The 12340-nt window shown below is 31.7% G+C and overlaps 1 protein-coding gene across 1 annotated transcript in view; it reads right to left on the bottom strand.

The window, feature by feature from the left end:
- Window positions 1-622: 622 nt before the first annotated feature.
- The window catches only part of LOC132750443 (ubiquitin carboxyl-terminal hydrolase CYLD-like), a 25643-nt gene continuing 13925 nt past the window's right edge, over window positions 623-12340 (bottom strand). Inside the window, exons 7-13 of the mRNA XM_060740432.1 lie at window positions 10315-10406; window positions 9495-9561; window positions 8605-8740; window positions 7176-7284; window positions 5985-6100; window positions 4739-4976; window positions 623-3868 (exon numbers count right to left, since the gene is read on the bottom strand). Of these exons, the coding sequence (XP_060596415.1) occupies window positions 3678-3868; window positions 4739-4976; window positions 5985-6100; window positions 7176-7284; window positions 8605-8740; window positions 9495-9561; window positions 10315-10406 (949 nt within the window). The 3' untranslated portion in view covers window positions 623-3677. The remainder of the gene's footprint in view (window positions 3869-4738; window positions 4977-5984; window positions 6101-7175; window positions 7285-8604; window positions 8741-9494; window positions 9562-10314; window positions 10407-12340) is intronic.

Here is a 12340-nt window from a genome sequence, read left to right as displayed (position 1 = left end):
GCTTTAACATATCAAACTACTGCCAGGATTTCAATGAAACTTCACAGGAGTTATCAGTACCAACCCTTTTAATGAATATTCAATGGGGGATCTAAAGTATCCTTAAGTTCATCAAAATTAGCAAAATTTATTGTCATATAAATATAGATTTTGCATTGAAGGTCAAGATCATACTAGGGAGTAAAAATAATCTCATATCATGTGACATCATTACGCCTGCAGATCAGACTTTATTATGTAAACATCAAACACCATGAACCAGCCAGTTAGCTAGATAGGTCAATAAGCATTGGACTGTAATTCAGGCGACCTGGGGTTTGAATGCCGGATGGTGCAAGTCACTTTTGTTGTGATTGATCATGAAATCCTTTCTTCGCACATTCACACTGGACCTTTGCTCTAACATGTACAGAAGTTATCATGTCCTTGAGAAAGTGAAGGCAACTAATTCTAGTAAACTGTTTGGCAGTCTGCCTAAGAATGATGCGGTGACTGAAATGTGCTCTTGTAAATTATATGTGGCTTTCTGCCTTGTTCTGGAGAGTAAACTTAAACACCACAACAATTAAACTTCATAACATTGACTTGATGTGTGATAAATCTCATAATAAACACTTCAACAAAGATTTAATTTTCTCTTTTATTTCTTTAAACATTTTACAATTATACAAAGCTTTTATAAATAAAATTTTACATCAAAGTCATTTGAAGTTCCTAAAGAATTAACATGTAAAATGAAGGCAAATTTCATTAATTTTCACATGAAACATTGCAAATGTGCAAACTTATATGACACACCTAGTGTATAAAAAAATTCATAAACTGTGTATGAAACATTCATTAACACTCTTATATACACATCATGTGCAATAGAATAATCAAGAAATCGGAAAATGTTGGTTTGTTCCAAATCTATTCCGGAAGTATAAACAAACTTTTACTGGTATTTAATGATTATTATCGCAGCCGCATTGAAAACTCTTTTTTTGAATGGTTAAACACAATGAAGCTATAATGGTAAAAGTTTGTTTGTGTCACACCAGATTGGTGGAGACCAACCCACATTTGTTGAGTTACGGATAACAATTACTTACTACACACATTCAGATTTTAATGATTTTCATATGGATTTCAATGTATATAAAATGATTCATGCATAATTCTCCACAGCACAAATATTGAAAACTAACAAAATGGATGAAATGACAATTATACTTACTTTCTATACCTATTTTAATTATCCAATCACATGTTTCCTTTACAACATGTGACCAAATATATGACAGTATTAACTGTATACAGGTGCATATGAAGTCCAGTATATTGGTATTTTTAATACAAAAATTTTTAAGGTTAAGCACTCTTTTGCAACTGTTCAACTGTTATGATACGTAGCAAATCTTGTGAAAAGGTTCCTTAATCAGACTCAAATTATAAGATAACCTTTGCATATCATTTGATGAAACAAGTTGATTAAAGTGACATTATGCCCATCCAAGGGTATATATAGTGAGTGAACAAGTGAAAGTCAAAATAAGTTTTCATTTTGCGATAATTCCTTTCAGTTTTAAAGTTTTCTTCTGATGGACGATAAAAAAATTCATGTGGTCCAAGGAAAGTTCTATAAACATTTATTTGATTTTACCTTATGTTACATTCAAATTAATAAAAGAGTGAGTCAGTCTTTTTATATTTTAAGTAGCATGCTAATTTTCATGAAAATTTTGAAAATGTATTTAAAGTAAAATATTGTGAAGTGAATAAAGAAAGTAATTTACTTATTGCAAATGGTACTTACAATCCAGTTAATTACCAAAAAGAGATAAAAAAAATACATAAATACCTTTTTCTGTGTTAGTAATGCAGTAGAATTATAGTGATTGATATGGCAAAATCAGTCACTAATCGCTCATAACATGTAAATAATTAAGTGATATTGAATCTTTTTACTTTTCTTAAGATCTTAATACATTTTTCTAAAGATTGAATTTCTTGAAATATTTTGGCTATCTGGAGACGTGCAGCTTTAAGGCAGATTCATATTTTATCCTATACATTTTTCAATATCAACCATTGGTCAATCACTGTTAAAACAGTCAATCTTTTGTAATATATTGTGAATTCAGCTCAACTTGACTATGAAAATATGGGTATAATGTCACTTTAACGTGTGAATACCTTCAATAAAATAGGTATAGTATAATAACTGTTATAACACAATGTTCAGTACAACACAGGAATACATCTACAGAATCACGAGACTAGCCTTGCAGCTTGTTTATTATCACAGCAAGGTATTTGTCCAACAGAACATATTAACCAACCCAATATTATTTTTTCTGTATCTGTAACATTCTGTTTTCTCTCTGACTTTGTTCACATGTAACGAGTTTAACAATACCGTATAAAGCAACACTCACTGAACGTGATTCATACACCCACCAATGTCTTTGATAGAAGGTGACGTTGGTAGTTGGAAAGGGGATATAACTTTTGTAGTATAACAGCACATAAAAAGGAACAGTCTCTGGTGCAATAAATAAATCATTCTTCAGCTAAAAGTACCAACAGATTTTAAACCTTCAAACAAAGTTTGAAACAGGACACCTTAGACTGTGCCAATTAATTGAAACAAGCAAAAACAGTGAAGTAATATAACTGAATAAGTTCATTTAATAACATTTAAAATTTGAAGTGAATATCTATTTTGGTTTCAGTGATATTCAAATTTTATGGTCAATTCTCTAATGAGTTGTAACATAGAATGTCTCTGTTATTCAACATGCATGAATTTTATATGTAAACAGAATAAAATGTTCAAGGGATAAAATATTATTCTACTATTTTAAGTAGGGTTTCATATGTTTAGCAATCATATCTTGCATGCACCGTTTGCTTTTAATGCAATTACTACCATATTTGTTTCATACAAGCATTTTCAAAATTAAAACAATACTTCCAATAGTTTTTGCAGCAGACTATACACTTATCTTTTAAATACTAGTTATCACCCTTACTTGTCTTAGAGATACTCAAATAAAAACTAATTTCTTAAAGAGGGTACAATTTATGTCAAAAAGCAATAAAGGATTTTGTAACTCGGCCTACTGAACATTTTTGTGACCCTCTTAATATAATAATAAGTTCAAACTTAATAGCTGAAGTGCTTAAAAAAATATTAAAGAAAAACATTTGTTATGCAACAAGACAAAGTGATTCCAATATAGCACCCACCACACTTTGTGTAGTGGGGGTGTATTTAGTCAAGTTAAACAAGATAATTACATTTATAGAAGATATCTTCAAGCATTATATTCCAGTTTGACTTTACCCATTTTTTCCTCTGAATACTCTTGTTGCTCTACTCTTCTTCTTTTTAGGAAGATAATGTATGTGTGACTTTGCATTGCTTAACACTGTTAACTATTAAATATTTGCAAACTGCCCCTTTGTGATTGAAAATATACTTTCCCAGCATTACAATAACTAAGCCGAGTAGATAAATGTACGAACATTGTACTTCTATTGTCAAGTTGTATAACTTGCTGTATCTGACATGTATCCTTTATTTATTTTTTATTAGGCACTGTTTTCATTATGTGTTTCTTCCGAAACTTCAAAAATTCAAGAATGCTCTATAAATAATATTTGTAAAAAGAAATAACGCAAATTCAAGCTTATTTAAACATCATAACTTGAGGACTTTGGTACATGCAGATATAAGCGTCACAAAAAAGTCGTCTCATATGTTCCGGTAGCGTTTTATCTTCCGGGTACTTCATAATGTCACTGTAACATTCGTCGGATAACCAGCGCGGGATATCGCTGCATTCGCGAACTTCCGGTATATTATAGCCACTTTGTTCACCTGTAATATACAAGTTGATTCTGTATAAAGTCATTGTAAAGAAAATTTTAAACATGGAAGATGGTTAAACGCGTATGAGTGTGAAATATGAACAAATAGTGAAAAATCCACAGCATATAGTCTTTACATTGTTTAAATATTGACCCTGCATTGCTTTGTTAATAAGAGAATAACACACATGTTTTTACTTTATCAACCACCAACAATGCATAACCCTTATTCCACACAATAAAGTATGTCTCAGACCAATAAACTGTTGTCAGGCTTCCATATATAGGAGGCATTCTGATTGGCTAATGATAGTCAGCAGCCGGGAAATTAAACCAAATATGGGCGTTTACAAATCTCTAATAATCGCTTGGGACTAAATACTTTTTTGGTAAAATTGATTTTCCTTTGATCTATCAAGAGCGAATTGGGGATATAATGCAGAAAATGTTTGCTAACTCCTTCGCAGTCTTGACAGTCAAAAATGTTTGCTAACTCCTTCGCAGTCTTGACAGACGTACCATTAAACTTCAGGATTTCATCATAATCAAGTTAAAATAAGTATGTTTGATCTACGTCATCACAATCTTGTGTAAATAAAATTAATGAGCCATGCCATGACAAAACCAGCAAAGTGTGTTTGCGACAATTATGGATCCAGTCCAGCTTGTGCATCCGCCCAGTCTGATCAGGATCCATGATGTTTCTCTACTTTTTATAAAGTTTGTAAGCGAACAGCATGGATCTTTGATCAGGCTGCGCAGATGCGCAGGCTGGTCTGGATCCATGCTGGTTGCAAACGCAGTATTTTGGTTTTGTCATGCCGTGGCTCAAATATGTTCAAACTAGGTAACAGATTTCAGAGAAAGAAAAATAATATACCCATTCTATCCGCCATGGAGTCAAAGAAGATCCATTTAGCATCCCGACCTTTCCCAGTTTTTACAAAAGAGACATAGTGACTGGTCTGTATACAGATCACTGCAAAAAGTTCCATTTTTTCACGCGGTATAGGTACAGGTTTTCCCTCGTCCTTTTTCCTCATGTAATAATCATGGTAGGCTGGAGGTACACTTATCTTCCTACAGCTATGATTAACTCGCAATTTATGTTGATGACTCTATCGGAAACAGAAATACAAGAAAGTAAAAGATCTGTCATAAACATGGCCTATCAAAGCACAATTTTTTTTGCTGGGACAGAAAAGTACCAATATACCTCTTTATTGATGTGTGTGTTTTTTTTCTATCAGGAATCTGTGTAACAAATCTGTTAAATCACAACCACATAAGGCTTTGATACCAAAATTGAGCAAAGTGTCAAAAAATCAATCTTTTAAAAAAGGAAATTAAGAGTTTGAGAAATGAGAATTTTCACCAACTGTGATTTTTTTATAGGCTTTCTACAAAATATGACTTTTAATATTTACTATTTTCAATACCCTGTTTCTACCTTGCTGTGAATGTAGTTATGAAGTTTTTGCATTATTGGGTACATATTCAGTAAATTTTGTAGATTTCTAGTTTTTAATCACTTAATTTATTCACTTTTAAGGCTTTTTCTATTTAAGATAACAACACTTTCTAAATTTTCTTTAAAATTTGCATGCTGTTTTAAGGCTGTATCAAACTGGTTGATGATGACAGAAAACTTTCCTCAGAAGTGCATTACTACAAGATCAGCAATTACCAACATGTAAGTAAAATCATAAACAATATATTAGCAAGATGGAGAGCTTCCTAACATTCAACCTCAATAGCAGTATCTTAACCAGCAGTTGTTAGGAAATAAATTTTTCAAAGGCATCAGTTGCACTAATATCATATGATATAATAAGTATAATGTATTAATGCATAAATTCATGTTTATGTTAAATTGTTAATCATTTAAGTTTGTTTCACTGGAGGTGTCAGGAGAAAATCATTAACTTACATAATATATTAATACAATAATGCTTTCATCTTTACATAGTTTGAAAAAAAAGGCAGATTTTGCTTTGCAAATTGGTTAAGTACTAAAGCGGAATCAAGAGAAACTGGAAATAGGTAATGTCTTGCCAGTAAATGTCTAACATGCTTCACTTATACAAAACAAAACAAAGTTGGAAGACAGCAATATCTATACTAACCGTTCTCTTGCAACCATCACAAAAAGCTATAGTGTTAAGTCCTGCACCATGGACCTGGTAACATTCTTTACATTCATATGCAGCTAAATCTCCACATATAATACACTCTCTTGGTGCTGCAAGAAATCAACAGTTTTATATAATATACATAGAATTTAAATCGAAGTTAAAACATTACAGCACTAAGTGACGATTAGTGCCTTAAGTTTCAACCCTTCAGTTGTTTTGGAGATACCAATGCAAAAATGGATACAAATTTTGACAGCGACACCAATGCCAGGGTGAGTACAGTAACTCTCCTTTTCAAATAAGTTGAGCTTAGGAAAATAAACAGTTTCTGTAGAGCAACCCATTGTAGAGAACTTATCTCTAGACTTTACAAAATAAACATAACAAAATACTGTAAAACTGTTCGGACTTGACCAAAAGGCCGGTTTTCAGAGGATTACGGTTTTCAGAGGTTTTATACATTTATTGATAAGTGTCATGTGTTTAAACAATGACTTTGTTCAATCATTTTGTATTTACTTTTCAACCCTTTTGTCTCAGTCATATTTTAATTTCTTTTTGAAGGTGTGGGGTTTTGTCCACTGTATAAAATTTAGGTGTGGGGTTTTGTCCACTCTATAAAATTTAAAGGTGTGGGGTTTTGATGTGTAGGGTTTTGTCTGTCTTCCGCATTAGAAGCCATAATTCAAAGGTTCCCGTATTCAGAGGATTTTTGTCAATGAACATATAGGGAGAAAATACAGGACTTTTAAAATGGTCCAGTTTTCAGAGGATTCCGGTTTTCAGAGATTTTACTGTACAATAAATTTTACTTCTCAGAGCAACAACTCTCACCAAAATCTTTTGCTCCCAAAATGATTTTGCTCTGCTGAAGCTGTACTGTACCTTTGATCAAGTGTTATATTTCAAAAAAAATTACTTATAAAAAATAGCAGATGATAAATTTGTGAATTAACATATGTATATAACTTATCTAAACATTGAAAAAAAATAAAAAAATTTTGCCCCGGTAAACACACAATTTTAAATACTTTGTGTTGACATGAATCAGATAAAAAAAATCAGTTTACATAAATCATGCTGAACAAGTTTTAACAGCTTTGAAAGAAATAAAACTCAATCTACTGTTGTTTCCGGATTTGTATACAATAAAATTGTCAGAGATATTCAAAATAATCATACCATTTTCTAACACATCTGTAATATCAAGCTCAAGACTAGGAAGAATTCGTTTGTACATTTTATAATCCTTTCCAAACCTTGGCATCTGTATAATTAAACAAGACGGTACCTGAAATATAAAACAGAAAGAGATGAAGTTTTCCTAAATAAGTAAACGTAATTTTCTAGCATATAGTTAATAATTAAAAGTTTTCAATGGTATGTTTGTTTTGGTTTGTTTTATGACACACCAGCACAGTATAAGTCAAGTGGCACCTGAATAGGAAAGGTGATGTTGGACAAATTCAGGTGTAACAAACTTCAAAACAACACCAGGGGTCAAAACTGCAGTAGCTCAGAGTTGCATAGGCTCCAGTTTTTTTACCCCATTTAGTCGCCTCTCTTTTAAGATCACGCAGAAATAAAGGTAGTTTAATTCTTATGTCTTTACCATTAGAAGCAACCCCACCGCCACAAGGGACTTAAAGGTAGGTAAGCTCCTATAATGCTGTTATTATTTAATAAGTGTATGAAGTTTCAAGCCATCCCATTCAGTATTTTTGGAGATACCAACTAACACAAAAACTTAACCAAAGTATGACACACGCTTACACCTGGGTGAGTACAATAGGCTCTCTCTACTCTTTGTATAGGCAAGCTAAAAATTGGAGGAAAGATTGTCTCTCTTAGTTCAAATGCATGAATATTGTAAAGTTAACAGAATAAAATATTCCGTAATAAAATATTCCATTACAAATTTATAACAAGGGTATAGCATAATTATGCTAATAGCATTCACAAAACTTAACAAATATCATTCATTCATATTAAGGAATTTAGTTCAATCCTTATCCCTATTCAAACAATTACAATGCCAATATCAGATAACCAAAATATACGTTAACACCCTTGGTATTATTATGAACTAGTGATGGAAATCGGATGAAATTTGTTCCAATCGATCATCGGTTCAGTTGGATGGGACATAATCGATAACTTTTCGAATAAAGTCGCGTTAAAAAGAAATAGGGAAGTAACATTTCTTCCCAAGGCAGGTAATTATAGTCAGTAATATGAACTTCATTTAGCCCTTTTCAACACAGTTTTAACGTTATATATTCATAAATTTACGAAATAGATTTTATTTTTCAATTGATGACAAATAATAACGTTCACATCACATTAAATTACTTTTGTTCACATCACGTATTGATCCTGTTCAACTCCAAATTGTCTCTGAGATGATTGTTTTGCGATCGGCGAGGTGTTCATAAAAGAAAATTACCGTCAGAATTAATTCTCTTTGATAGTTTAAACATATTCGACGACGTCGCGGAACAAATTTTTGTGAATCGATTATTGTCGATTAACATAACAGTAACTGATTATCGGCGACTTGCGACAATCGGAACATCACTATTATGAACTAACAAAGAACACACAAACAAACCTCTTTTAACTTGATACCAATCTGTAGAAATGAAAGTTCAAATAATTGTTGTGTGGTTGGTAGAACTAGTCTTTCATCTTTCTCCATTATCAACTGATAGAAATATGTATGCTGAGTCTCCTGATTGTCTTCAGCACTGAAATAATGATATATCAATTGTTAAATCATGTTGTATTTCTATATTCTATTTATATTTTATGTTCTACAAACAAATGCTAATTGCCCCCCCCCCCCCCATCCCAAATGCTATTATTCATAATTCTCAAAACCTATTTATATTTGGAGTCCTGTAATAATTTTGAAACAAAAAAACAACAACAACCTAATATCGGCCAAAACGCTTAACCATCATTAAATTATTTTGATCTAGGGATAATCACTTAAAAAATTTTGTTGTCCATTATCGAAACTGTAACAATTTGGATATATTCAGACGAACTGCAAGGGGAATTTTATCAATCTAAATATATTTACAACTTTAGACAAATTAACATTAATTAACATTTAATAGTATAACATTTCATATTTCAAAATGTTTAACTTTTTAAGATATAAATATGGCAATCTCATCTATATGCCTTTTCACGTACTTTTCATAGTACTTCAATAATTGTAATGAAATAACATTTCATCTGTATCATTCACTGTGTTTAAACATAAATACTGCTTCAGTAAGTATCCAATCCCAATGACACTGAGTCATTTACTATGCTTTAACAAAAATATTGCCTTAGTAAAAGTGCATTAACACTCATACTATTTCAGTGATAATGAAATTGATTTAATACAGTGTATACATAATATTAATATCGCTTTAATCATTGGGCTAAAACATAAATTCTGCTTTTACAATTGTTCAATTAATTATTTGTTCATAACCTTCAACTTACCAAATTTTTAGGAACGGATCTGCTTTTGTTATTTCATTTAACAGCAAGTTTAAAAATTCTTCAGGATCTGAAATTAAAGAAAGTCTTTGACCCTGCACAATACAACAATACATATCATACCAAGCAGAAATAAAAAACAATCACTTCTAATTAATTCATATCATGTTTCAACAACTGAACAGAGGTTAATTCCATAAAAGCCAGGGATCATTTTTAACTAGCATTCACTAGAATTACTGAATATCATTTATATTTTACCCAGTAAATAATTTGCTTTCTTTCACACTTTATAAAAAGTAACCAATAAAGTTCCAGAGTTTGCACCATGTGGATGTTGCCATACAAATCATTATTGGACTTAGTTCCCCCCCCCCCCCCAACCCCACCTTCGAATCCAAAATATCTATATAAAATCCATATTGTACTAAATCTATCTTTGTTTCATTTCCAAACCCCAAAAAATTAACAAAACTCTGTCAAAAGTTAAAAACTTGTGGTGTGAAATTATACTAAGAGCAAGTCACTACAGATTACTATATACATGTACAATACCGATTCTATTGGAATAGTACACAGTTTCAAAATCTATATTGGACTTACCTAGCACATCATACAATATAGGTTTGAATCATAGGCTATATAATCATCCATTATATTTAAGCATTGTCCATTGTATTATAACCAGTAATATTTGCTTTAGTGAAAAGCTACGCTAATGACCTTCAACACTATTGGATAATTTATGTGCAATTAAATAGATCCTTATAAGGACAAGATTTCTTAGGATGTCTAAATATTTATTCGTTTTATTATTACTTACCTTTTTCTTCACTCATCATTCCGGGTATTTTACCAACTTTATCTAACAATTTTCTCAATTTCATCATTTTATCAGCTCTCACATAGTGATGTCTAAAATACAGGAAAAATAATGGACTGAGTTTGTTGTAACAATAAACAAGAAAATGTAGTTTAAAAGAAATCACACTGACATAATGTCTGTTAGATTGAACATACTACAATGTATTAAAAATTAAAATCTGCATTTTTCCCTCTCTTTTTATTTGGGGGGGGGGGGTTGTTCACTAATGGTTATATGGTGGTTTTCCAGCTTTACTGATGAAGGAATATCTCATGTGCCCCTCTGTGCATTATTTCAGGCACAACGGGCACCTGAGTAGAACAAATGACATGCTATCAGACATTTATTCATTATCATTAAATTTCCAAATAATAAATCTGAGAAGATAAAAACCCAACCAATCCATGCAAACTTAACAACACAAGTCTTACACAGGATTTCAGAGTCACTAAAGATAAATAGCACATATATCATCCTGAAACAATTTATAGAAGAATCTATCAGTAACATTTCATAATGGCTGTGAAGGTCATATACATTTGGGGCCCTTCTTATCAATGGTTGTATGTCCATTTTTAATTTTTTAATGTAGTATGATTTTGGGGGTGTCTTATCAAACATTGCAGATTTCCTTAATTGTATGATTATTGTAAGATTGTGCATTTTTTTCAACAATTGCTTAGAAGCAGTCACAGATCAAACAAAATGGCTGCCATGTTATAGTCTCTAATATCTCGCTTGTTTGTTTTGTTGGGTTGTTAGTTATACTGAAACTTCAAGGGTCACATGACAACTTTCCACGTTTACTTGAAAGGCAGACCTTAGGTACCTGCTTCATGCATTACTTCAGAGACCTTAGTGGGCATTTGAATAGAACCACCAATGTTCAGTAAGGTAGTTGAATAGCTTCCAAACTTGAAAGAATCTGTGATGGGATTCCAACCCCAAGCCATGAGGGGCAAGTGCTTGGAAATCAACAATCTTAACCATTCAGCCACAGACACTCTTCCCTGACATCCAGTTATAGTGCTTTCTTTGTTATATACATGTATTAACCCTTTACCTCATATATACGCGAAACAACGCACTTTCGACCCCCCCCCCCCCTTTTAGGCCTCAAACAGTGAAAAAATGTCCTGCTTGGGTCCCAAACACATGTTTTCGTTTGAGAAATGTTTTATAGCAACTTGCAACGGGAGACTTTTCAATGAAAACAGCCATTTTTACAAAAGGCTCATGAAGTAATGGGTTAAGGAGAAGAAAGTCTGTTAAAGCAGCACGCCTCCAGATTCATGCTAATTTTCATGAAAATATTGAAAGTGTATTTCAATGTATATTAATGTGAAGTTACCAAAAGGAAGCATATACACATTAACGATGACACTTATTACCCACGTTCATTACCAAAAAGTGGTCAAAATATACATAAATAGCCCTTACTGCGTTAGTAACGCAGTAGAAATATGGTTGTAAAAACTGAAAAATAAGTCATTAACCGCACATAAAATGTAACATATTATTTGAATCTTGAATCCTTTTACTATTCCTTAAAACCTAAGTTTGATTTTATTGAAATATTTTGACTCATCTGGAGGCATTTTGCTTTAAGAAATCCACATACATGTATATTACAACAGTCTTATATAGGCTAATAAGCCTTTAATGTCAAGCTGACATAAGATATGATAATAACTTTTATAAGTTAATATTTCCAGTACAATAGTAGATACACTTTATAGCATTAAAATCATTAGTAAATTACGGTTAGTAATATTAGATCTTCAATATAATTATTTCTGACATACGATATATCCTATTCATAATTAATGTTTACATGCAATTTATACATGATTAAATTCAACTCTAAAATACTGCAAAATACTTAAGATTGTAATGTGATTTAATACAAAAAAGCCATTAACCAATAACAAATTCATGGATACTGGATATAAAAATATATATATATCAGCAAGAATTTTCGCAT

Source organism: Ruditapes philippinarum, unplaced genomic scaffold, assembly GCF_026571515.1.
Source record: "Ruditapes philippinarum isolate M1 unplaced genomic scaffold, ASM2657151v2 ctg397_1_1_1_1, whole genome shotgun sequence".
NCBI lineage: Eukaryota > Metazoa > Mollusca > Bivalvia > Venerida > Veneridae > Ruditapes > Ruditapes philippinarum.
The sequence above is the reverse complement of the archived record's forward strand: the minus strand, read 5'-3'. Positions and strand labels throughout refer to the sequence as shown.